The sequence below is a fragment of the Marmota flaviventris genome, chromosome 1 (genome assembly GCF_047511675.1).
Source record: "Marmota flaviventris isolate mMarFla1 chromosome 1, mMarFla1.hap1, whole genome shotgun sequence".
NCBI classification, from domain to species: domain Eukaryota; kingdom Metazoa; phylum Chordata; class Mammalia; order Rodentia; family Sciuridae; genus Marmota; species Marmota flaviventris.
In genome coordinates, this window is record NC_092498.1 from 190,302,786 (window position 1) to 190,330,581 (window position 27,796).

The window sequence follows — 27,796 nt, forward strand, 5'->3', positions numbered from 1 at the left end:
CAGAGCTCGTTTCAGATGTCAGCTCTGCTATTACCTGAGTTGATGATCTTTGGGAAATTATTTATAGTTACCTGAACTTCATCTTCCCTATCTGTGAAACAGGGTTTATAATAATAGCCCTTTCTACCTCACAGTGGCTTTCTGTCAATTAAATGTAAATATTATATAAAACAGCACACAGCCAAAGTTTATGTGTTTTCTCTATAATTGGGGTTGGTAGGAGGAAATGCTTCCTCTTGGTCTCTAGATGAGATGCCAACAAGCTGTGGGTTTCTCTTGTAGCAGCCCAAGGGTTAATACTGCTAGAGGGTGTGGGTGGGTTCTGTTTAGATAGAGCCACATCCCAAGGCTTCCTTCCAGCCTGGTTTGCTATTGTTAGGGTATTTCACCACCTCTTTGATGTTTCAAGATTGACAGATGTTCTTCAAGAATTCCTCTCTCCACAGATTTTTTACACATAGGTTTTCAAAAAGAAATCACAGGAAATTTGAGGGGAAAGTAAAAATATGGTTTCTGACTTTGAACTGGGGATTTCTAGAACCTTCCTCAGTCAATACCACACATAAACTTCAGGGGATTCCTGTTTTTGTATTTTTATTAGCCTGAAAAGAATTAGAACTGAATAAGGGAGATCCTTTTTACATATGGCTAGGAATTATAAAATAAAATAAATTATAGAATAAATGAGCAGTTCATTTCATGTTTTAATGAAATGGAACCACATATAAATATTATGCAGTTAATACTTAAAACTTTCTAATTGCATTTCCTTGTATGTGAAAAAGAATATCACATTGGACCAAAGTCAACCTTCCCTAAATAGCAAATAGTTTAGGCTTTATAGGCCTTAAATGATTTCTACTGCAGGAACTCCATGCATGTGTGTTTGTGTGTGTGTGGGTGTGTGTGTGTGTGGGTGTAATACTTTTTAAAAATGAAAAAATACATGAATAAATAAATCTTAGGTCATAGGGCTGTATTAAAAATTGGTCCTGGGCCCTGGGGCATAGTTTACCAAGCCCTGCTAGGGAACCTAAGAAATTTGAGGAATAACCTCTCACATAACACCCATACAACACACATGTGTTGAATATCATTAAGTGGCTTATCCTTCACAATGTTCAGGGTATATCCAGGTGATCAAAATAGACCTGACCATTGTTCATGTACAGCTTAATTTACCCTGAGAGAAAAGAAATCAGATAATCAAACCAATTTATGATCTAAGGCATTTTATATAGCTACAGACACGGAGGATTGAAAAAGCCGGTGCTTGAAGCAAGCACCACCTTGGATGCTTCATATAAGAGAGATGGAGTTTCAAGGAGCAAATGTAATCTGTGTTGTGCTTGAATGTTATTTCACCTGTCTCTGTAATTTTGCTCTCCAAGTTCATGCTTTGTGGGAAAACAGGGACAGTCCAAACAAATCCACGGGAGCATTTCCCCCCCAAGGTCATCAAAAAATTGCATACCTTTTCCATTCTTTTAAGTGCATTAATGTATCTCTCCCCAAAATTGTGATTTGTTTTCCCTCTGAGGTTCTCTAATTCTGAGGGCTTAGGGTTACTTCTCCAGTTTTTAGTGTCATCAAGTGGATTATAAGATCTTAGAATTTATGGTCAATGGAAGTTGATATTCCCATTTAGAGTTACCTTAAGAGCAGGTAGTACATCATCATACACCTGAACATTCTAAATTGACATGTGCTGACATTTCTGCTTTTATTTCATTAAATGATGGTATCAAATACTATTTAGGTGATGGGTTCTCCTTGAGAAGTTAAGGTTGTCTCCATTCTACCTGGACTATATCCTCGACACTGGTTTTTGTTGTTCTTTCGTTTTTTTGCTTAGACACCTACAGTAAATGAAAACTGTCAATTGAATAATTACATATCTTTTCTCCAACATAAAGTCTGGCTCCATTCCCACCTTTTTTCCATTCCACACTTTTTTTCTATTTCCCTGTGCAGAGCAATTCTAGGATAATTCCCCAGACAGATCATATATCCTTTCTCCTTAACATAACACTGTTTCCGTCCATCTTGGACCTTTCCAGTCCATCAGTGGCCACCTTAAAAGCAGCCTTTGCCTCCATGCCTTCTATGAGTCTCTGAGCTTTTCCACCCTCCACCAGCACACAGACTGTACCACACATTGAGCTCACATCCCAGAGTGTCATATGTTGCTCAGCATTTATGTACCTGTGTTTTAGTCAGTTTTTTGTTGTTGTTGCCACTGTGACTAAAAGATCTGACCAGAACAATTTTAGGGAAGAAAAGTTTATTTGAGGGCTCATGGTGTCAGAGGTCTTAGTCCATAAAAGGCCGATCCATTCCTTTGGGCTCCAGGTGAGGCAGAACATCATGGCGGAAGAGTATGGCAGAGGGAAGCATCTCATATGATGATCAGAAAGCAGAGAGAGAGAGAGAGAGAGAGAGAGGTTTCCACTTTTCAAGTGCAAATATACACCCCAAAGCCATGCCTTCCAATGCCCACCTCCTCCAGCCACAGCCTACCACTTCAGTTACCACTCAATTGATCCCTATCAGGGGATTAATTCATGGACTGGATTAAGACTCTCACAACCCAATCTGAACCTTCTTGCATCATCTCACATATGAACTTTTCGGGGACAACTCACATCTAAACCATAACAACCTGCCTTAACCCCTCTACTGGATACTCCTTGAGGGCAGTGTCATACTCACAGTAGACACTTGGTAGTGTCTTCATCAATCACAGGGGCCTGGTTCTTTGTCCAAGAAAGAAAACTGGAAGCCTTTCCATGTTTATCCTCTCTTACTTTGTAGCAGTGTTTTCATTGTTGCTGTTAATTCTTCTTCTTCCATGTAACTACAAATTGCATGTCCACAGCTGGGGATGTAGCATGGTGCTAGAATCCTTGTATAGCCTGAGCATGGCCCTGGGTTCCACCTCCAGTACTGGGGGAAAAATGTATGCTCAGTGAAAACAGGAAAATGGGTGGACATAAGGTAATAGATTTCCAAAGAGACTCTCCCCAGAGACCCCTCTCTGCACAACTCATAGGCTCAGAGCTGATGTTTCCAGGTAGCCTGAATGCTGATCAGAGTAGAACATGTTAGAGCTTGGAAATGAGCAAAGTCTATGCCAGAACTTTGGCTATCTCTGTTTTTTTTTTTTTTTTTTTTTTGTTTTGTTTTGTTTGTTTGTTTTTTTACCAGATGCCTTATATGCAAGCTTTTTGAAAGCAGGAGCTGTTCTCCTTCTATTTAAATTCCCAATGCCTCTGGCAATGCCTTGACCTTAGTGAACATTCAGTAAACATTTTGTCTTTATTCAACAATATTGAGAACTTGCTGTGTGCTAAGGGCATGTATGGTAGTGAAGAGGACCCTGCCAGCCTGGACTTCCCTGTCTGCTGGGATTGAGGAGAGAAAAAAAAAGATGGAGATAAAAACCAAAAAGTGAGGTCCTAGTTATTTGGTTTAAATTGTGCTGAAATGTAACATATGAAAAGAATACCATGCTATGAAAATATATAAAATAAGACATTTACGTTTTCTTAGACTTCCCTTAGAGACATTTAGTCTGAAGTTTGGGGAAAGAGTAGGAGATGTTTAGTGGATAGCTAGAAGTAGAGAAGAATGGACAGGTGTACTTCAGCATAGCTGGAAAAATAATCCTAATATATTATCCATAAACGCTATACAGATGCTACTGGGTAAAGACTAGAAACCAGGACTCGCTCACTACTGAGCTCAACAACTCCTCTCCTTGTTTTGTTTCCACATCAGAATATACCACCAACAGTCCTGACCTGCTGTTAGTCATCTTCCAAGTGACAGGCGTTAGCCTCCTGCCACCGCTGGGAATCGCCATAGCCGTCATCATCACGTTCTACTGTTACCGCGTCCACCGGCAGCAAAAGCTGAGCCCATCCTGGGAAACCAGCAAGTCCGGGAAGCTCATAGAGTTTAGCGAGCACTGCGCCATCATTCTGGAGGATGACCGCTCCGACATCAGCTCCACGTGCGCCAACAACATCAACCACAACACGGAGCTGCTGCCCATCGAGCTGGACACCCTGGTGGGGAAAGGCCGCTTCGCCGAGGTCTACAAGGCCAAGTTGAAGCAGAACACTTCAGAGCAGTTTGAGACCGTGGCGGTCAAGATCTTCCCCTATGAGGAGTACGCGTCTTGGAAAACCGAGAAGGACATCTTCTCCGACATCAACCTGAAGCATGAGAACATCCTCCAGTTCCTGACCGCGGAGGAGCGGAAGACAGAGTTGGGCAAACAGTACTGGCTGATCACCGCTTTCCACGCGAAGGGCAACCTGCAGGAGTACCTCACACGGCACGTCATCAGCTGGGAAGACCTGCGCAAGCTTGGCAGCTCCCTCTCCCGGGGCATTGCGCACCTGCACAGTGACCACACCCCCTGCGGGAGGCCCAAGATGCCCATTGTGCACAGGGACCTTAAGAGCTCCAATATCCTGGTGAAGAACGACCTGACCTGTTGCCTGTGTGACTTTGGGCTCTCCCTGCGGCTGGATCCTACACTGTCTGTAGATGACCTGGCTAACAGTGGGCAGGTAAGGAGAGCTGATGCCACGTCCCTCTTCCCTTGTGTCTGTCCTCACTCTACTTCTCCATCAGTATCTCCTGCCTCTGTGCCACACAGGTGTACACCCTGGATCCTTATTTAGGGAGTCTAGCCAAAGTTAGCAGTCTACCCTGGGCATCCTCCATTCTCTCTTGCTGATGGACAACCCTTGACCTCCTGTCTCCAAATCTTTCCCAATTCAGGGCAATCATTTTTCTCCAAGTCAATCTTCATTTCTCTTCCATCTGCAAATATTTTTCTTGGCCTGGAGCACTGTTGGCATTGAAATCTGTTCTTGACCTCTCTTTTAGTTGTACTTAGCCCCTTGTAACTCTATACTACTGGTAGTTATACTGGTTTCTAGATTCCAGAAGGCAGTCTCCCTGACATCTAGATCCATATCTGTATGGTCACCCAAGACATCCAGCACAGTGCCTTGAAAGTGAAACTGACCTATAAGCTTTTGGTGAGTGAATGAACAATTCCACTTAGGAAGCACTCTCACAGATTAAGATGGAAATCTATTTTGGCCAAGGAGCCAAAAAAGTGGGAGTGATTAAGAATTATCCAGGCATCCTTTGTGAATGGTGGGCTTCATGTTGTCACTCATTGTAGCCCATCAAGATTATCATTACTTTCTCTGGCTCGGCCTGGTGGCAGGGCCTGCTTCTGTAGTGAGCAGTTCCTGCTCAGGCAGTGCTCTGTGTCCATGGCAGCAAGGCAGTGTTGAGGTAAACACGCCGAAACATAAACAGATTGGTGGGCTATGGTAATGAGTCATGCAAGAATTTGTTAAAGAGAAAAATTTCTTCTAATATACACTAATAAGGAGCATTCCTTGAAATGATGATAACAAGTTACTGGGCCTTCCTTAGATCCTTGGGGCAATAAGGTAATTGTCATTAATCAGGCTGTACATATTTCAGTCTCAAATCAAACATTGATTTTTTTTGAAAATTTTTTCCCTAGAAATATTTTTTCCTTTGGCTTGTGGGCTCCATGTTTGCATGCTCTCAAGTTGTAGAGATCATTTCAGGCCTAAATCAAAGTATAATTTATAAGACACACCCACAACATTTATAATGGAATTCAGGTTTGGTCTTTTATGGTGGAGATATTTTCATACAATTTTAATTTTGTTGAGATTTATGAAATTATACTACATCCTTGGCACACTGGAATGTGCCATGGGGTAGACAGAGATTAAAATCATCCTCAGTGATCAAAACTGATGGCAATTATTTTTTATCATGAGCCTTGGAGTTTCAAAAATGAAAAATTATTGAATTTACAAAAGCAAAAGTAAACATCTAAAATATCACAGATGCTGTCTCTAAGGTTATCTCTGTAAGGATGTCATTGAATAATGTGTTGACATATATCACAGGGCTAGCTAAGGCAGCTCTGAGCTTTGGCACATCCTTATTTTGGCAAGCTTTGTTTATAGTCTTTAAAGGGTTTTCAGGGAGAGAACATCTATTTTCAAAAATAACCATATATGCCATATCTTTCTGTGCTGTTCTCTTTATCTAAAACAGCATTGTGTTTCTTTTAAAAATCATCTGTGACCTTGAGGGACAAGCATTTCTACACTGTGGAAATAATGATGCACTTGGGCTTCACTGACAGGTCTCAATGTTTATTTTTGCTTTAGGTGGGAACTGCAAGATACATGGCCCCAGAAGTCCTAGAATCCAGGATGAATTTGGAGAATGTTGAATCCTTTAAGCAGACTGATGTCTACTCCATGGCTCTGGTGCTCTGGGAAATGACATCTCGCTGTAATGCGGTGGGAGGTATGTATGGACTACTATCTATCATGGGGCTGTGGTGGACCAGCCTTCAGAATGATGTTATGTTATTTGCTTCAACCCTGGTTCTAGGGCTTCGCCACTAAGTGGTTAGCTCCACAATAATAGCTAGTTGAGTTCTGCTAGCACACAGTCATTTCCAGAACCATTTGAAATTATGCTAAACAGAAAGCCATGTTTGGAACATAAAACTTTGCATCTCCTTCAATAAGATTTTGTATCGTTACTTTTCTCTTGATGCATCACTCCACAAATATTTTAATATCTAGCAGGAGATGAGCACTAATATGGATAAGAATTATTTGTCGTTATTAAATAGATAATATTCAGATTAGCATCTGGCTCTTGTTTCTTTTTATATTGGAAAGTTTTGTTTTTTTTTTTGTTTTTTTTTAAATGCAAGGTCTGGAAAAAAGATTGAACTAAAAATTGACTTAGATAGACATGATACTGTTGTTGATGTTGGGGGTATTGAGGAATGCATCCTTTGGCTGGCTAGGCCTCCAAGACTGATTAGGAGACTGCCTTTTCTCTTGCTTTTCCTAGGTAAGCCCCTGGTGGTCTGGCTGACCTTCTCTTTTTTCCCCTAAGTTCAGCACTTCCTTTCCTTTCTTGAGCATTCTCTCATGGCTTTCCCAAATTCTTCACAAGTTGCAATCTGAATCTGAGTCCTTTCTGTTGTCAGTGACCTTGACTGCTCTTGACTATGAGAATGTAGATAAGGATGGGCATCACTTGGGATGCAGGGGTAAGCCCATTGTTTTGGGAAGTATTGTCCCCTGATCATCCAGTAGGTAAAAATGACAGATGTCTGCATAGCTATATGCTTTGCTGATTCTCTTCTCAGTAATTTTCATCAAGGTCTTGGGTATCACCTGAGAAATGTGTATACCCCAGCCTTGTCCTGGCTGGCTGCCAAATAAAGTCAAGTTAAATTTATTATATATATATATATATATATATATATATATATATATATATATATATATATTTAATAATGGGATTGAACCCAGAGGTGCTTAACCACTAAGCCATATCTCCAGCCCTTTTTAATTTTAAATTTAAGACAGGGTCTCACCAAATTGCTTAGGGCCTGGCTAATTTGTTGAGATTGGCCTTGAACTTATGATCCCTCCTGCCTCAGCCTCCTGAATCGCTGGGCTTACAGGTGTGCGCCACCATGCCTGGCATTAATTTTATTTTTAACTTTTTATTTTGTAATAATTTAGACTTAGAGAATAAATGAAAAAATAGCACAAAGAGTTCCCATCTGCTACTGACTCAACTTCCCCTAATGTTAACATCTAACCCAAACCATAGTATGCAGTTATCAAAAAAGGAAATTAACTTTGGTATCCTGCTGTTAATTATAGACCTTACTTGAAATTCCAGGTCTCTAGGAATAATGTCCTTTTCTGGAACAGGATCCAGTTGGGGACACACATTGCTGTAACCTGGGTGCCTCTGTAGTGTCCTTTACCTCAACTTATCTGTTTTTTATGACCTTGGCTTTTGTGAACTGTTTAGACCAGTCACTTTATAGACTGTCTCACACTTTGGGTTTCTCGACGTTTTTTCATGATCAGATAGTCATATGAATTCTGGGAAAAGAGATAACTATAGATATGATGTTGGGCCCTTCTGGGTGCATCATGTCAGGGGGTACAACATCACCAGTGGCAGAAGTTAAATCTGACCCCTTTGTTAAAATTGTATCTGCCACGTTTCTCCCTTGTAAAGATACCATTATTTCATTTGTAATTAATATATACCTCATGGGAAGATACTCTGACCTGTTTCTAAAGATATTAAATATCTGTTTAGTAAGGATACTTCAGACCTTTTCCTTTTATACACTAACTTGAGGATCCATCAATAATTCTTGCTTTCAACGATTATTGCTGCAATACTTGCCTAATGCAGATTTTCTTTTTTCTTATTCCTTCATTTATTACTAGGTATTCTACTTTAAGGAAGATCTCTGTCCCTTCTCTCACCAACCCTTGTCATTTTTCATTAACTATGTATTTATACCATCTTGGAATTATGAACGTTAATTTCTTTTTTCTTTTTTTTAAGAGAGAGAGAGAATTTTTTAATATTTATCTTTCAGTTTTCGGTGGACACAACATCTTTATTTTATTTTTATATGGTGCTGAGGATCGAACCCAGCGCCCTGCGCATGCCAAGCGAGTGCGTTACCACTTGAGCCACATCCCCAACCCTTATGAATGTTAATTTCATTCTATGATTATCCAATAGTGGCATTATCTATGTTGTTGCTCAAATTGCTACCACTTTGGTTACAGGGCCAACTACCTGACATTTTGTCCAAGGCAAATTCATCTGGTATCTTTGCTGGCTCTGATTCTTCCTCCCTTTCAGAACATGTCAAGAGTGGGTCCAGGTCATCCCCTCCCTCCCTGCACCTTGCTGGGCCCCAGCATGGAGGCATTATTTCCTACCTGGCTGACCCTGTTATTTTCTGGTTTCCTGCTGAGATTTCTTCCCCAGCGACACTTCCAAAAGTAACTTTGTTTTCCTTGTGCAGTGAAATTTGTTTAACCAAGTTTCAGCCACTAAGAATAATTTTCTGCCTGAAAGCTTTGACAGTTCCAAAAATGAATCTTTAGACCGATATGAGCTGTGTCAGAGACAATGCTGTTGTCTCTGTCAGAATAAATTTACCTAGATTCCAGTATCTTCTCCATTGCTTTCAAAACTCGTGATTCTAAAAACATGAGCTGGAGGCTGTGACTCTTCTTTCCCTCTGTCAGCACAGCGAGCTTATTAAGGCCCTGCGTGAGCTCCCTGCCTTCATTGTTATCAATGACTAAAGCCCTTTCCTGTTGATATTTGCTGAGTGTGGAAGAATTTAGGCTAATGGGGAAGAACCAAGTCCTCCAACTTTTACGAGTTCTAAAAAGGGATGCAGTGTAAACACGTTTTCCTAAGGAAGGAACAGGATCTGGTTTGTTCAGCTAGTCTCAAAAAAAAAAAAAAAAAAACCTTTTATAACCTTTAGGATAAGAACAGACAGCATTTAGGGAACCGGAAAGAGGCCATCCCGGTTCTGATTTTGTTTGATCTTAAGCCCACAGTCCTGTTTCTCCCATCTCCACCCAGGCTGCAAACACCAAGGCTGTTTACCCATCCTCACTCTCACCCTGACACAAGCCATTACTTGTTCAAATATGTGATCTCACACAGCAGGCCCCTTCTTCCGTAAGCATTTCTACTTTTTGTTTTTAATTATTGATTCATTGGTTTTTGTTGTTGTTGTTTTTGATACATCTTGAAAACCTTAAAGACATAAGTAATTAGAACAAATAAAAACAATTTTTTTAAAAAAGACAGGATTTTATTTTTATTTTATTATTATTATTATTATTTTGTCTAGTCTTAATTTCAGAGACTTTTCTTTTGCATTCCAAGAGTCCCTTGGAAAGCACGTGAAGCCAGAGCACAAATGTTCCTTCCAAGCCTGGGCTTCCTGTGTTGTCTTCTCTCTCGCCCTTATAGAATCACAAAGGGAAGGACAGGCTTGGCCTCAAGAGGTTTATAGTCTATTAAAAACAGAATTTGATTTCTCCCCTTTTGTGCTTTTTAAAAATTCACACATGCAGGCATCTCTTCCTTTACTAACAACTGATGTTAGATTTTAATGTATAAGGTGCTGGGAAGAGGGAGAGATGAAGCTTTGGCTTCATTCCTAGGACTTGACAGACAGCACAACTTTTCATCAGCGAATCTCATTTCAACAAAGGAAAGGAGTATACTTCTTTTATCTGATAAATATTGACCAATGCTTTACTTCACTACAGAGATGAACTAATGTCCATTCCAGTTTATTCTAGGGCAGAAAATGTCACAGAAGAGTCTGAAATCCCCTCTCCTGCTCTTTGGTGACTCCATTCCATTCTTCTGGTTGAGTCCAGTGTTTCACATGTGCTAAGGCTTGGCCCTTGCTTGCCTCTCTAGGCTCACCTGCATGAGCTGTTCTTATTCTGTGGTCCTTATTATGCTTTGGTCTCACCTCTAGGCCTGGCTCATGTTATTCCCTGGCATTAAACAGACTTTTTTTTTTTTTTTCATACTGAGGATTGAACCTAAAGGCACTTAACCACTGAGCTACATCCCCAGCCCTTTAACTTTTTAAATTTTTTGAGACAGGATCATGCTAAGTTGCTTAGCACCTTGCTAAATTGCTGAGGCTGGCTTTGAACTTGCCATCTCCTGCCTCTCCGCCTGCCAAACTGCTGGGATTACAGATGTGGGCCATCTCACTTGGGCTTAAATGGACTTTTTAATAGGCTGGTGATATTTAATTGTGACAATAGCAACAGAAAAGGAAAGCAGTAAGAACAGAGAATGGAATGCCCAGGCCAGATAGAAGGAGACTGATGTTCAGGTCAGGCAGTGAGAGTTAGGTCAATTCTTAAAGGAAGACCAGTGAGACTCAGGGCTGTCCTTTTGAGTTGCTCCTTTCTCATCCAGCTTCTCCTCCATACAGGGAAGTAAAGGGTAAATGTGAGACAGATACAGCAGCACCCAGAGAAGCCTGGCTCTTATCTGGGTAGAAAGTGTAAACAGATGGTAACCGTGCATTTTGATGCCAACTGCTCCTGCCCTGTTTAGCAAGACATTCTGCCAGGGAGCCCAATGGATGGATTGTCATAAGTGAAGAGAGTGGTCCAAAGAGAAAGGCTTCCTGGTAGAGATAGGTTTGATCCAGATGAAGGAAAGTCACAAAGGAGTAATAGTTACTGTGGCTTAAGCACTTGCTTCAGGTAACAGCTCACCTAATCTACCAGAAATACTTTGAGGCATGTCCTGTTACAAGCCTCATTTCACAGATGAAAAGATTGAGGTTTCAAGAGGTGGAAAAGTTGTAAAACAGGAATTGAAGCCTTGTTGTCTGACTCAGTAGCCTACAGATCCTAATCATCCTGGTGCAGAACCAGACTGGCTGGTGGAGAACATGTCCAATAAATAGCTCATTATTTTTACTGATGGGTAGTCGGAGCTACTCTGGCATCCCAGCCATTGACATGAAGCCTTTCGGGGGGTATCGAGCGAGACAATCACACACTTGAGGACCATTCGGTGATGGCCTCACTTCTGAAAGTCTGTACCAATTGATTTTCCTGGCTCCTCTGGGCAAATCTCTGTTAGAAGAATACCAAGGCTGATAATTCCTGTGCTTGTCCCAGCAGCAGTGCCTTAAATCTGAGATAACTTTCTTATCCTTATTTCCCTGACAATGCATTCACTCATTCATTCATTCACTTCACTCAAGAAATATTTATTGAGTAGCTAATGTGTCTCGGGCATTATTCAAAACAAAACAAAACAGGCTTTTCTCCAAGGGTCAGGGGGTCCAGTGATAGTATTCTAGAAAGACAGGTAATGAACAAATAGATGCGTGATATGACAGGAAAAGTTATATGAGTCTGATTATTTTATTTTTTTCCACATTATTTTATTGGTGCACTATATTTGTATGTAATGATAGGATTTGTTGTTACACATTCATATGTGCACACGATGTAACAATTTGGCCAATATCACTCCCCAGCACTTCTCCCCTCCTTTGCCTCCTTTCACCCCCTAGTCTCTTTGCTCTGCTGATCTCCCCTTGATTTTCATGAGATCCCTGCCACCCACCTTTCTTTTCCTTTTTCCTCTCTAGCTTCCACATATGAGAGAAAACACATGACTCTTTAACCTTTTGAGATTGACTTATTTTGCTTAATGTAATGGTCTCTAGTTCTATCCATTTTCCTGCAAATGACATAATTTCATTTTTCATTACGACTGAATAAAACTCCATTATGTAGATATACTACTTTTACCCATTCATCCCTTGGTTCGTTTTAGAAAGAAAAATAAAGTAGGTTTAGGGGACAGGTAAGGACAGAGGGTGTTATTTCTAACACTTGGATCATTGGAAAGAAGACAAAGGAAAAACCAAGAAATGAAGTCTTCAGGGTTGTTTGAAGAAGGAAAAGCACAGGAGGAGGTGATTGGTTCCTATTTTATAAAGGAGCAAAGTCATGAGATCGCCTCCTTGCAAAGACAAACCTGGACACTGGTGTTCTTTCATGAAAAATGCCTGTCCCTGCCTTCGATTTGTTTGGTGTCCACTCAAGTGTGCGTGGCAGGTCAGAGGCGCAGAGGGCAGGCCCAGGGCCCCTGTTGGTGAATACAGCAGGCACAACATTTGTGTCATCTCAGCCAGAATGGCTCCCCAGGAGCACAGCCTTCCAAATCCGGGGCCAGAGAGGCCCTTGTATAGAAGCTGATACAGCAGCCAGCTGAGCAAGCATTTAAGGAGGGGTAACAGCCCCAAGAACAGCTCCTTAGTAGTGACAGTCTGTGAGAAGGACAGAAAATACCAGTGAAAGAAAGGGGGCAGAGCAAAGAGAACAAAAAGAAAGAAGGCGTTGGAGAGAAGGCCAAGGGAAGAACTCAATCTCGCTGGATTTGGAGAGAGAGGGCGTGCCATTTGGAAAGCCAACATAAAAACTCAGGGGCGCTGCTTTGGGGAGAACTGTCAACAGCTTTGTTGCCCCGCAGAGTCGAAACTACAGTCAAAACAACAGCTGCGCACCAGATGCTGACAGGGAGGAAGGCCACTGCTGGCCCAGAGACCTGCCTTCCTGGGGCCGCAGCACTGCAGGGAGAGAGGCAAACTTAGTTTCCCTTTGGAGAAGCTGAGAAATGTCCTGAGAAAAATAAAAAAGAAGCTGCAAGGTCTGCCACTCCATCAGAGAACAGGCTGCAGCTCCAGGCAGCTGCAGAGAGACACAAGGGAGCCAGGGGTCTTCTCAAGCAGCCAGACAGAGAGGTTCCTTGGAAGTGATGTTGTTTGAAGCACTGGGGGAAAGACCTGTCTTTGGGGCTTGGTTTCATAGAATGGTTCTGCTCTGCAGGCGTCTACCTTGGGTTGGGTGCCCTGGAAAAGAAGAATATGAATGTTAGAAGTGTATTGGGGAAGAGATCACAGGAAATGCCAGGAAGGGAATAAGGAAATGAGTCAGGAAAGGGAAGGAAGCCAAGATAGGGTGTCTTATCAGGCGGTTCCCACTGTGGGCAACTGCAGCGCAAGCATGCGTGCAGCAAAGCACGTGCACCAGCCACGGACCACCTGACTCGCAGGAAACTGCTGTTTACCCTCCACCTCCGGTCCATCTTTGATGCAGAGGCACTCCGGGTCAAGGTGGAAGAGTGCCTCCCCAGCACCCCCAGCCTGCCCCACGTGGTATAAGCCAGCCTACAGAGAAACCAAGTGCAGAGGGAGCACTGTGTCCCTTGCTACTGACAGGGAGTAAGGAAGGGCACCTGTGACTTTACTCACCTTGTGGATTCAGAAAATGTGGTGCAAAGTCTTTTTTAAATATATTTTAAAAATTTTCCATGACCCCAGATACACACACACACACACACACATAAACACAAACACACACACACAGAGTGTGCCATGATTGAGTCAAGGTAATTGGCCTCTCACCTGGAACATTTACTATTTCTTTGGGTTGGGAGCATTCAAAATGTTCTCTGCTTTCTACTTCCAAATAGATGACTAATTGTTGTTAACTATGGTTACAAAATCTTGACACCTCTTTTCCAAGTCCTTCTACCTAGTTTATGATGAAGCCAGGACAAAAGTAATTTCCCTTCTCAGGGCGAATAGTGCTAACATGTTTTAAAGTGCTATACTCAGTTTTACTCTCTAAGCTCTGCTTTTCTGCTTAGAGTCAGTTCCATTTTTTAAAAATATTTTTTATTATTATAGGTGATCACACTTTCTAGACTAAATCCACTCACCCCTTAAGTTGCTTGCTTTGCTGTTCTTCACAGAAAGGAGTTCAGAAATTGGGCATTTTTAGATCAAACCTGCAAAGAGGAACTCTAGAATATATTTCATTAACTCCACTGCCCACGGTGCTCTGATCTGGTACCATCTTACACAGCTCCATCTACCTCCACCACCACCACTAACTCCCATCTACTGATCCAAACCCAGAAAGGACATTGTTTGGGTTTATTACAAGAAGTTAAGGGGAGGGCTGGTTTTTGTCATTGCTAATTATTATTATTTTATTTTATTTGTGCATGACTTGTTTAGAATTTTCAAACCACAACCATCCAATAGATCTCATAAGGTTTCCCTTCCTGAGGTCGCATGGTGGGGAATGCCTGACCAGGGCAGGGAGAGACACTTGTCACATTTGTCACAGGCATGTTTTCACTGAGGACTGTCCCAGCTGTGCTTGCTCTGACTGCGGGGAGAAGAACTTTCTGAAATGCTCTTTGGAGAGGAGAAAGCCTAAAAGCTTCCTAAAAAGGCAAAGTACTTCCATCAGAGTGACAGTAATACCACGTGCAGTTCTAAGTGTTCTTCCCGGAATCTGGTGTGCTCTTTGGACCTCTGTCTTCTCAACTGAAGCGAAGAGTACTGGAGCACGTCTCTGAAGACTTCTTCCACATTCTCTGACTTATTTGAATACCCTGCAGTGTGTTGAATAGCTTTAACATTCATTTTCCCCTGTCAAGAGGCAACTCCCATTCCTTGTGAAACATCTAAAGCTGTTCTGCTCTGAGAGTGGCCTGCAGAAAGTGCTGCTCATTTCAGATTTGCAAGATGATAAGGATACAGAAGCTGCAAGTGGATGTTTGGTGACTTTGATAGCAATGTGATGTGCTCACAGCACCCAAGCAGGGTTCATTTTTCTTGTTATTTCTACTTTTGTTTTACTGAAGCCTCTCCTCCATGAATGGAAGGGGAAAGACCTGCTCATTCATTTTTAAAAAAAAAATAGGTTGGGAAGTGCCTATTTATGAATAAGAAGGGAAAAGATTTAAATCAAACAAAGCTACTTTTGTGAAAGAAATTAGGGGTTCAGAGTGGGAGAGAGATTTACTTTTCTCTGTAAGTCTTCAGTGATGTCATAATATTAATCAAATACATTTTTCAAAACAAAAATATTTTAAGCACTGACATGAAATCAATAAGTAGGCATAAATGATAAGATTTTTTCAGAGCTAGCGACTTTGCTAGGGTGGATGGAGCATCACGGCATCCAGGGGAGACAGCTGGAGTTGCAGAGGGCTGGGCCACTGGCTTGTTGCCAGGCACTGCCTCTGCTCTATGGCCCAGGACTATTCTGAAATGGAATGTGGTACTCACCTAGCTAGCAGAGGTCCCCTGCCCTCTGTCCTTGTCTCTTAGAACCCAGGCTTCCACTCAGGTGTCCATAGCCATCACCTGTGGTGTCCACGCAAATCTCTGACACATCTGGTGGGGCAGTTAGGAAATTGAGGATCAGTTAGGAAATGCCCCCAAGGAGGGAATGGCCTCTGATATGGGGTCTGTAAGTGGACATCCTCCAGATCCTCATGGAGGCCCTGGGAATGGCCAATGGCATTGCCTCAGTAGCCATGACGGGGTGGGGGAAATAAGCTCCTTTGCCTGATTGCCCAGAGCAGGTATCCAAGATGTTGACAGGGAGGCAGCTGTGTACACAGCTGAGTCTTCTTGGTACACACTGTGGGCATGAGAAAAAAAGTAGGGGTGGGGGTAGGCCATTCAAAATGGTTGAAATGAACAAAGAAAGATGAGTTGCAAAAATCCACAATAAGAAAAAAAAGTAAATGTGCATTAGCTGTTTTGGAAATATATATTATATAAATATGACATCTCTCATCCCCATCCCCACTTGCAACCTGAAAAACTCTTTTTATATCAAGGGATGGGAATATGCCATTTTGGGTCAAATGGCGATTGCACCAGACTTTTTGGGGGGATGGTCACCAGGGATTGAACCACTTGACCACTGAGCCACATTCCCCACCCTATTTTGCACCAGACTTTTCTATTTTATACTTAGAGGCAGAAGATTCATAGGTCCTCCCAGTATAGCTCAAGGGCACCATCCCTTCACCAGCACTTTCCTGACTACCCTTCACCCTCCTCCCTATAATATCTCCTGCAAGTCAAAGAAGGCATCCCTTTGGAATACTGGGGAATCTCACAACTTTCCAAGGGTTTAGGAGAAGTAGGAAGTAGCCTAGTTATATATCTCCTTGCTCTGGGAAAGGATAATTGCCTTTGTTTCTTCTTCCTCTAAAAATAGTCATTACTTTTTCTTTACGTAAAAAAATACGCCTAGTACTTTCTTGTCTCATTTCCCATGGAAGTCTGCTTTGGTCCACACAGAACTTATGAAATTAAAATAAATGCTGTGGTTTATATAGTGACTTTCAAGATTAGGACTTGAAGAGAAATAAACTAGCCCTGGTATATGATCTCCACCATGGTAACTTTTTCTTTGTTCTTAAAGACTATCAGTTATGCCAGGTGTGGTGGCGCGTGCCTGTAATCCCAGCAGCTTGGGAGGCTGAGGCGGGAGGATTGAAAGTTCAAAGCCAGCCCCAGCAAAAGCAAGGTGCTAAGCAACACAGCGATTCCCTGTCTCTAAATAAAATACAAAATAGAGCTGAGGATGTGGCTCAGTGCTTGAGTGCCCCTGAGTTCAATCCCTGGTACCAAAAAAAAAAAAGACTGTGAGTTGTGAGATTGACAGCTGGGTTTGGTTCTTCCCCTGCTTGTGGTCTTGTTCTGCTCTGTCCCTTCTGAGCACAAGTCTGGGAATTGTTGATGCTTGAGGGATAAATAACTCTTTGACCTGGTTGGTGGAAGGGAAACAGCATGAAATCTTCCTAAAAAAGCAAAGGAGCTTCATCAGAGTAACATCATATGGTGTGCAATTCCAGATGCTCCTCCTGGTTCGGTACTTACAACTTCTCAAGAAAGGGTACAAAGGCTTCCACAGGATGGCTCTGCACCCATGGTCAGATGGTGCAGTTCAACTGAGATGTAGGCCTAGGGAGAAAGGAGAGACTACTTCTTGGCATTTGTGTGATATTTATTGAGGATAAGATGTTCCTGTATTTCAAAGTATTAAAAAAAAAAAAGAAAAAGAAAAGAAAGAAAATATCCTGGCAGCCCTTCTATTTGGGTGAAGCTGAAGATGATAAATATGCAAGTAGGGTTCTGGGAAGTGAAAGAAAGAACATAACAAAGCAAAGCAAAAAAAAAAAAAAAGCAAATAAATAAATTAGCTATTCCTTTGTAAAATGTCATTTTGTTATGAAGCTTCTTCAGTTCTCCACCTAGAAAGGCAAATTATTGAAAGTTTTACTCAATAATTTTACTTTAGTTAGAAGTGATTTTATTTTTTTTCCTTTTCTTTCTTGTATTTATTTGCTCATTCATTCATTCATTCATTTTTAGCTAAAAGCCAAGGATCTTACTTTGTGAAAAATGCGGCATTCAGCCCACCGTTCCCATCCAGCTCAGTCATGTTTTAGTCCAGGAGTGTCTTCTGTCTTGTAAATTGTCCTATGCTTCATGGATATGTGTATTGATCTGCTCTTTCTTTTAAATTAGTGTGTCGTTTCACGGTTGGCCTGGAGTTTATGCACTGCCACTGTGGACAGGACCTGAGATTCACTCACCCATTCACTCACTCACTAAAGTGCTCCTTGAGAGCTCTCGTTGGATGGAAGCCCCTTGCCACAGGCACTAGGAATAGATAGAAAGGGATTTTTCTCTTGATCGTTCACCGTCTGAGAGACAAATGAACAGTGATCATAGGTAAAGCTGATACATGTGGACGTCAGGCTGAGCCCAGGACATCTAGCCAGGGAGACCTGGGGGAGGCTCCAGGAAGCTCGCGTGAGGAAGTTGACCAAAGCCGAAACCTGCAGACCCAGTGTAGGGCCATGTCATCCAGTTGTTTTCGTCACAGCATGTAATTGAAAGAACATTACTTTCTAAACTTTTGTTAATGCTGATATAATGTGTCCCTCTGTTAACCCATCAAGATAGCATTTTTTCAACCTTTTATTCATTATTCCTATCATAAAGACAATTTTTGTAGACAATTTTCCTTCATCATCCTATGCTTTTTTTTCCATGTAAGAAATACACACAATTTAAACGTCGCCATATTGAACATTTTTAGCCATTTTTAAGTACATTCACAATGTTGTGCCAGTGTACCCCTATTTCTATAAGTTTTCATCTTCCCCAACTGAAACTTCTTATCCATCAGTGTTAACTCTACCTTCCCATACTCCTCTCCTCCTTCCTGTTCCTAAATCCCTGGGCAGCCACCACTCTATTTTTTTTCCTTACTCATTTGCCTATTCAAATATTTTAGTCACTTTTCTGTTACTATAACAAAATACCTGGGTAATTTAGAAAGGAAAGAGATTTATTTTGGCTCTTGGTGCTGGAGATAGAGAGGTCCAAGAGTATGGCACCCTCTTACTGGCAGGGACTCTACAGAGTCCCAAGGCAGCACATGTGTCAAGAGGGGCACAAACAAGAGACAGGGCCAATCTGTCTTTTATAACAGACACTCTCTTAAAATGGATTAATCCACCTATCAGTTAATCCCTGGAAGGTTTACTCTATCCATGAAGGCAGAGCTCTCCTGACTTAATCGCCTCTTAAGGTCTCACTCTTAATACCTCACAATGACAACTCAATTTCAACGTGAGCTTTGGTGGAATAATGTAACCTGCCAGAAGGGGAATCATATGACATCTGTCCTTTTGCATTGGGCTTATTTCCTTTAGCCTCATGCCTTTAAGTTCCATCCAGGTAGGAGCATGTATCTGAACTCCATGCCTTTGTATGGCTGGATAGCCCTCATGAAGTTCAGCAATACTTATTAAGTCTGTGTATTGTGGACCTCTAGAGGACTACAAACCATTGCAATATGTATGGTTTCCCTGCCTCCCAAGAACCAATTCCATCCCTTTGGGGTAATATCCCCCCATTGAGAATTAGATTTAAATGCATTAAAATGTAACCTGTGTGGCATTATCCGCCTGGTTCTCCATCCATTCTGTTGCCAGCCACTAGCTCTGTGTCACATGGAAGGTACTCAGCAGTCATTGGTTGTGTATTTCCCAGGATCCTTCACAACCACTCTTTTCTTCTTATTTTAATCCACTACTACTAAAAATCACTCTTAGAGTATTTACATATGTATTGCAACTCTCAATGCCTCATGCTGCCCCTACAGCCCAGCATGTCTACGTGCTCATATCCCCAGGTCACACACACAATGCTCAGTTGACCTGTGTCTGCCTCTTGCTTCACAGAAGTGAAAGATTACGAGCCTCCCTTCGGTTCCAAAGTGCGGGAGCACCCCTGTGTTGAGAGCATGAAGGACAATGTGTTGAGAGACCGAGGACGACCAGAAATCCCCAGCTTCTGGCTCAATCATCAGGTAAGGAGTGACAGCTTTGAAAAGTGAATAAGAGTCATCCAAAGGAACCTCTAACTTACTTAGAGAGAATTCTGGGATATTGGACTTAAATCAGAAGGCAGGTCCCCTTGTGTCCTATAACCCTCTTCAATTTGTTTAAAAAGACATTTCAATACAGTTGATGATCCTATTTTAAGTTGCAAGCAGCAGATATACACAGCATTCATAGAGCTCACAAGTAACCATTTGAAGAGCATTTGTCACATTTTCCAGGCCCCCTTGGTTCTGAGTTAAAATGCTTGCTTGCAGCCTCTGCTGTTCACTCTCATGCCTTCATATCAGGAGTTTATGTCTCAATCCCTCTGGGTTCCAAGTCATTTCCTCTGGGATTCTTCAGCTCCGGAAAGAAATACTTAATGATTGCAAAACAACCAGGGTTGTCAGGCAGCTGGGCTGAGAAGGGGCTGTGGTGTGCAGGGGCCATGAGTAGGTGTTTGCAGGCTGTGCCTGCAGAGCTGGGAGAGGCTCATGTGCGCACACCTGGGGAAAAGGGGCTGGCTTGTCACTGTGGATGCAGGAAGGCAAAGAAGAGGAAAATGCCAGGGAAAGAGGGGGAGGCCTGTGTGCTGGGAACATCCTAATGGCTTCTTAATTTTTCTTTTTAAGAAATAGAAGCTTGGGGCTGGCTCAGTGGTAGAGTACTTGCCTAGCATGTGTGAGGCACTGGGTTCGATCCTTAGCATTACATAAAAATAAATAAAGTTTTTAAAAAAGGTATTGTGTTCATCTACAACTAAAAAAAAAAGTATTTTTTAAAAAATAGGTCATCTTTGTTAATTAAAAAAAAAGAAAGAAAAAAAGAAGAAATAGAAGCTAAGTGCCAGGCTTGGTGGTACACACCTGTAATCCCAACAGCTCTGGAGTCTGAGGCAGGAGGATCATGAGTTCAAAGCCAGCCTCAGCAAAAGCGAGGTGCTAAAGCAACTCAGTGAGACACTGTCTCTAAATAGAGTTGGGAATATGGCTCAGTGGTTGAGGGCCCCTGACTTCAATCCCCTGTACCCCCCCCCCAAAAAAAAAGGAACTAAAAGCTAAGACTTCCCCTAGCGGACCATAGTCTGGACTTCCCAGGAGGCTTGTCAAAATTCTTTGCTTTGGGGTGCACTTGAGGGCAGTTATCAAAGAAAAAGGAGACAACAATAGGTTGTGAATGAAAGATAACTGGCCCTATGTCTGATACACCCATGAAAGGGCCCTGGTGAAGAATAAGAGAGAAAAATACCCCACCCCACCCCCAGCTCACTGACAAAACAGTTCTTTCTACCAAGCAAAACCCTTGACTACCTCCTTTGGAATGACCTCCTTTGGATGGATTCCGTCATCCATAAAGTCATCCATAAAGGCAAGGCTATGTCACAGGTTTTCCTAAGGGCAAGGCAAATTCAGATAAGAAACAGAAACAACAAATCAGGCGTAATAGGGAAGACAAATGGAGCAGGAAGCCTGGTCTGAGCCAGTCCTGGCCCAGAGTCCCAGCAGAGGACAGATGGAAATAAGTCAGAGTGCAGAGGGTCAGGAGTTTCTCTGGGGCTTCAGGAGAATTGTCTCCGACTCTAAAAATGCAAGACTGTTTGCATAAACTCTAAAGTCAGAAGGTACTGGAGTGGTATGTTCCTTTCAAACCCCGTTACCTCCTCTGTTGTACGTTTCTTATAATGAAGCCATTATTCATGATGATAAAATTCTGGAAAGAATTTGCATAATACATTTTTTCTCTTAATGAGATTTGTTGCCCTATTGATTTCAAGTTAATGCTTAATATTTAATTTAATTTACTGCCTGTAATTACAGTGTCAGAATAAAATAAATGTTACCGAGTACCAACAATAACACTCTACTCTTAACAGGGCCATCAATCAATACCGTCAATTAGGTGAATTATGCAATTAATTCAACATCAAGAACTCATGGGGTAGGGAGGGAGAGAGGGATTCCTAGGTGTGTTGGGAAAGTTGCTGGTATTGGAAAGCATATGCCGGCAATCCAAGACAGTGTGAAGGTATGTGTCCCACTCCAGCCACCTATGGGAGAGATCATCAATGGTAATATTGACCCTCTATGTGGGAGGAACTCTTTTTATTTCTGTCTGTCAGCCTGTTTAACTCCTACCTGCTTTTTTTAAAAGAAAGAACTTGAGATGGTAACAAAAACACTAGCAATACAAAATAAAAGTTAAGCCAGTGAGAGAAAACTCTCACCACATTCCTGGGCAGCATTTCCTGAATGGATTTATTGGATCAGGGTGGTACAGTGGATCCTACGAAGTAGCTTATAGTCAAGTACCTCTGACATACAAAGACAGTGGTATCACCAGGTCCAGCCTGATATCCACAGAGGTCATCCTTGGCAGCTCTTGGAAGCTGCTACTGAGTCACAGACTTTACAAATGAAAGGAGGCTAATGTCTGTCTGTCCACCACTCTGGCCTGGGGTATTGGCCCTGTTACAATAGAAAGGTACAAATGATCCAGGTATAAAAACTATAGACAATAAAAGGCAACGGAACTGGGTGTAGCAAGGCACACTTGTAATCACAGTGGTTCAGGAGGCTGAGGCAGGAGGAACCTGAGTTCAAAGCCTTTTTGGTTGGCAGCGAGGCGCTTAGAAATTCAGTGAGACCCTGTTTCTAAATAAAATATAAAATAAGGCTGGGGATGTGGCTCAGTGGTCGAGTGCCCCAGAGTTTAATCCTCGGTACCCATCCCACCCCATCCCCCTAAAAAAAGGCAAGGAAAGGAAGGAGAGAGGGAGCAATGAACCGGTAGAGCACAGGGAAGGTGGTGGGGCGTGCAGAGAACTTGCACCATGTCATACTATAATGGCAGATACATGTCATTACAAATTTGCCAAAACCCACAAGACATACAACATCAAGAATCAGCCTCAATCTGAACTCAGAACCTGGTAAATGATGTATCACTGCTAGTTCCACAGACCCCACCCACTGATGGTCGTCTTTGACACTTTCCCTCCCACTCTAGGGCATCCAGATGGTGTGCGAGACGCTGACTGAGTGCTGGGACCACGACCCCGAGGCCCGGCTCACGGCCCAGTGTGTGGCCGAGCGCTTCAGTGAGCTGGAGCACCTGGACAGACTCTCGGGGAGGAGCTGCTCTGAGGAGAAGATTCCAGAAGACGGCTCACTGAACACTACCAAATAGCTCGACTGGAGCAGGGCAGGCTGGGCCAAGTCCAAAGAGGCTGCCCCTCTCACCAAAGAACAGAGGCAGCAGGAAGCTGCCCCTGGACGGATGCTTCCCAGAAAACCAAGGGCGTCGCTCCCTCCCTATGAGCTGTGGATGAGCAGAAAAGCAGCGGCGTCAGGGAGTGGGTGACAGAGAGCATTCTATGCCTTTGACGTTGTCATAGGATAAGCTGTGTTAGCACTTCCTCAGGAAATGAGATTGATTTTTACAATAGCCAATAACATTTGCACTTTATTAATGCCTGTATATAAATATGGAATAGCTATGTTTTATATATATATATATATATATATATATATCCATATATGTCTATATCTATATCTATAGCCATACTCTGAAAAGAGACGAGGAAAAAGATCAAATATTCCCAGGAAACTGGTTTTATTGTAGAGCTCCAGAACCGAGCAGAGAAGGAAGGATCCATGACAGCATTGGCACTTGACAATCACACAGGCGATGGTTCTCTGACTCTCCACTTGGGGAGCTTTGCATTAGGAGAGAGGACCCGTGTCTCCGAGCCTGCTTTGGCCACATTGCACTTGCTTTTGCAATAAATATTCCCCACATGAGAGTTCTCTTCTGGTCCTGGAGCTGAGTATACACTTGCACTGTGTTTGGGGATCAGTGTTCCTGGGGATCCTGTGTGCCGATTTTCTCCTGGACTTTTTGATTGGCAGCCAAAACCTGCAACTGATTTTGAACCTCCTTCTTCACAACCTAATATTATAGGGGTCAGATACTCAGACCCCTATAATACTTTAAAGGTTATCCCCATCTTTCACAGGCTGCAGAAAACAAGAACAAATTTCTTCCCACCCAGGATATTGCCACACCGCCTACTAAAAAGGTATTTCTTCTTTGTTAATCTTCCCCCTACACTTGGGCTACTCTTGTCCATTCCCAAATTTCATCCTTTCCTTAAAGCAAAACAAAAACAATACCCCCAACTCTAGGGCTTTTTTTTTTTTTTTTTTTTTTTTTTTGGCACACTGGCTTGAGCCCCCGGCTTCTATGCAAACACCAATAGGTTTCATTTTTCTTGGCTCCCGAATGCTCTAGCACATTCTGGTCTAGAAAGGATTTCAACTCCCCAACACTGTTGCCGTCAGGATGGTGTCCTCAGGCACTCTGAACATACGTTTCATTTGGCCAACAGAGCATTTTGAAAAGTTGAGCCACTTTTTAAAAATATTTGGAGATTTTGCAGAAAAATTTGGATCCCAGGTAAGGAGATCAGATGGTTTCCAGTTTTCTCCAGTCCTCATCATTTACAGAAAGAAGGTGTGGACTCACTTAAAAAGCTGCTTCTCTTCTCACTGTAAACATTTGTGCTTTCCACTGTTCCACTTCCCACACATGCACCCTAGTTATCAAACCTGCCCCTAATTAAGATCCCTTATAAGGAGTATGCATTCAAGCTGTCCTTCTGTCCCTACATAACAGGGTTTTGACTGTCTTTTCTGGTGTTAAGATTTGAAGCTTTTACTGGACTAAAGGGGGTCGCCTTTATGTGGTCCTGGTTAACAGAAGTCTTTTTTTTGCTTCTGTGTTAAAAGTTTTTTTTTTTTTTTTTTTTCCTTCTGCATTAAGGAGGGAAACTCCTTACTCCAGGAAATTTTCTCATGATAACTGCTCTCTGCATCACACCAGCCTTCAACCCTTTGCAGAAATTATTCTTGAGGACTTGAATGTGGGATCTAAGAATCCCATTTGCAGTTAGGAAAAGCTGGGTCCACGTGGACTTGAGCAAAGAATGAGCTTTAATACTCCATAGGAAACTTGTTAATCCACAAACAAGTGTTAATGCTGCAAGTAACAATCTCTTTTTTAAAACATGTTTTTGAAGCTACTTATTTTCAGCCAAATAGGAATATTAGAGAGGAACTGAGAGCAAATGAGTTCTGTTTGGATTGTGGAAGCCCTTATCTCATTGAGGTTTTAGGGTACACGCTGAATTGGGGATGTACTTTCTAGGCACCCTGTTCCATGTGGGTGGGCTCAGTTAAGGACAACCTGGCTGCAATATCATGGAGGCACCCAGAAATTCCACTTGCACCTTAGGTCTTGCCGATGCCATCCCAATCGTTGTTGCTCATTGACCTCTAGTGGTGAATTTCTAGAATACTGGTCCATCCGTGGGATATGCCAAGATTTAAGAGTGTTACCACATCCAGGTCATCAGCATCATAAACTGGAATGTAGTATCAGATGATACTGTGGCTTGTTTTGTTTATTTTTCTTATACCAGAAAAAAGACCAAGGAATAACATTCTGTAGTTCCTAAACATACTGACATTCGTTCACTACTATACTTAAAGGGAAAAGTTTTATTCTTCTATGGAACACTTCAGCTGTACTCATGTATTAAAATAGGAATGTGAATGCTAGATACTCTTTTATATCAAAAATCTCAAGCACTTATTTTCATTCTATGCATTGTTTGTCTTTTATATAAATAAAATGTTTATTAGAATTTAATAAAGCCAAAATACTCAGGTGAGCATCCTGCCTCCTGTTTCTCTTCCTGGTAGTGAAACCTATTTGGCTCATTGGATTATTTTGTGATTTATAAAGAAAGCGTCACCAGAAAAGTCCTCTCCAACTTTTCCATATTTATTGCCTTCTTCAACGGTCCATCTCAGTTTTCTTTAAATAAATAAATAAAACAGTCACAGAAGCTCACTAATACTAGATGAAGCAGCTGCTATTGGCCTGCTCCTTATCCTTGTGTCCTGGCCGGTGTCACTCTACATGCCCACAGGACCTGTTTTCTCCATCCTGCCCACCAGCAGGCCATTGTCTGTCTTCTTGACAGCTGTCATGAGATGAGCTTTCTCCCCTATGCTTTCTTCCCAGATGCTGCATCTCATGTGTTTTGACTTCTCTGAATGGCAAGAAGAATGTGCCTTAGGAAGTTGACTCCAGGTTATTGTCTGACCAAGTGGATGAGATTTTTCTGCCTGAACTTCAAATTGTCTCTTACAATACGAGTGTTTTTGTTTTTTTGTTTGTTTGTTTTTTGTTTTTCTTGTGGCTGCTTCTGAGTTATCGACTGGACTCTTCATAACCAATGCAGCAGTGCTTACACCAGGGTTTCTCACCCATTGTACTGCTGATATTTGGGCTAGAATAAGCCTTTGTTGGGGAGAGGGAGGTTGTCTTGTGCATTGTAGGGAGATTGGCAGCATCCCTGGTCTCTACCCACTAGACTCCAGTAACGTTTACCCCATAGCTCCGGGCACCAAAAATGTTTGCAGACATTGCCAAGCATCCCTGGAAAACAAATCCCTTTTAGCCAAGAATCACTGAGCTAGATGATGTGATCCTACTGTGGGTGTTAGTTATAGCCTTGTTTTAGCTAGTAGCAACTTAATGGTTACTAGTTTTAGTGGTTACTTGCTCTTCCATTTACTAACTGTGCAATCCAGTCAAATTGCATAATCTCTCGGTGCCTCAGTTTATCATGTTTAAGTTGGATTTTATAAGCCTTATTATATACACAATGTGCCCTTGTGATAAGGAATATATGCAAGACTTTAGAGTTGCATCTTAAATCTGGAAAGCCTTCAATACATTTTGGGCAATACTAAGCTGGTTTAGGAAATACCAAGTGTTCCTCTTGCAAAGAGGCAGATTTTGAGATAAATCTTAGCATCAACAACATAGGAAAATAGACACATTTTACATGCTATCGGATAGGAATGAGAGAGAGTGCTTATTCACTAAGTATTTACCAAGGTGTTAGATTTAGTCCTCCACTAACTGAGTGAGATGGTGCTATGACCCATTTTGCAGTTGAGAAATTACATTATCAGAGAACTCAGGCAAGGAGCTCAGGGTCTCCCAAAGTAGAATCAGGATGCAAAGCTAAGTTGCCCCGGAACTGGAATTTGTAACAGCTGAGATACTTGGTTCTTTTAAGGAACTGGCCTGTCCAGCAGGATCAAACCTCACTCCATGAGGAAATGCCCCACTCCTCCATGGACACACATGATTGACATTCTTACCTCCCTCCCCTATGGCTCTGTTTGTTCCGTGAGAGCCTGGGAGGGGCTTGTTCATCTCTATGGCTCAGTTTTCTCTCCACTTACCTGATAAGAATTGTTTAAGCGCTCGCTGGAAGAATAATTGGGAGAGAGTGAGGCAAGGGGTGCAGACTGTGTTTCTTAATGTGCGAAATGTATACTGGTATCTGAGATGATTTCAGAATGTGCCAGACTTTAAAAACATTATTTTAGTTCGTCTGTTTTGATTTTAAAATGTATTAGAAAAACCTATTAACACATTAAGCCTGGGCTTTCACAACTATTATTGCTTAAAATGTGATCGAGTGAAAAAATTGAATTGATTTTTTAAAATAGACTAAGTAGATAATGGTACATATTTGTGGCAATTATAGGAGATGTGACTATGAATGATTGCAGTCAGAGAGATCCATCAAGGGAAGCACGTTCATATCAACTGCTAACATTTTACTGGGCACTTGGTAAGCACCATGCATTATTCTCTGCTTGGCTTTCTTTATCTGCATTAATCTTCATGAATAACCTTTGTAAGTAGTCTTACTTCCATTTTATAGATGAGGAAACTGAGGCAGAGAGCAAGGTCTTGCTAACAGTCCTGTAGCTGGTAATTACTAGCATCAGAATTTGAACTGAAGCAGTTGGACTCCAGAGCTCACATTTCTATCCCAAACACCAGACAAAGCTGGAATGAGAGACAACAATATGCAGTCTCTGAGGGACTTGAGGGTCTGGTTCAATAGTTCAAAATATGGAGGAGGGAGAGGCTGTTAGTACTGAAGAAGTGGGTTTGGTCATCAGGAGCCCAGGGGAAGAAA

The 27,796-nt window shown here is 42.0% G+C and overlaps 1 protein-coding gene across 2 annotated transcripts in view; it reads left to right on the forward strand.

Annotated features, from left to right (window-relative positions):
* The window catches only part of Tgfbr2 (transforming growth factor beta receptor 2), an 82,864-nt gene extending 57,408 nt beyond the window's left edge, over positions 1–25,456 (forward strand). For both annotated transcript variants that reach the window (XM_027932616.2, XM_027932615.2), the window contains 4 exons: positions 3,781–4,580; positions 6,246–6,387; positions 19,585–19,712; positions 22,732–25,456. In XM_027932616.2, coding sequence (XP_027788417.1) covers positions 3,781–4,580; positions 6,246–6,387; positions 19,585–19,712; positions 22,732–22,911 — 1,250 coding nt within the window. In that variant the 3' untranslated portion in view covers positions 22,912–25,456. The remainder of the gene's footprint in view (positions 1–3,780; positions 4,581–6,245; positions 6,388–19,584; positions 19,713–22,731) is intronic.
* The last annotated feature ends 2,340 nt before the right edge of the window (positions 25,457–27,796 follow it).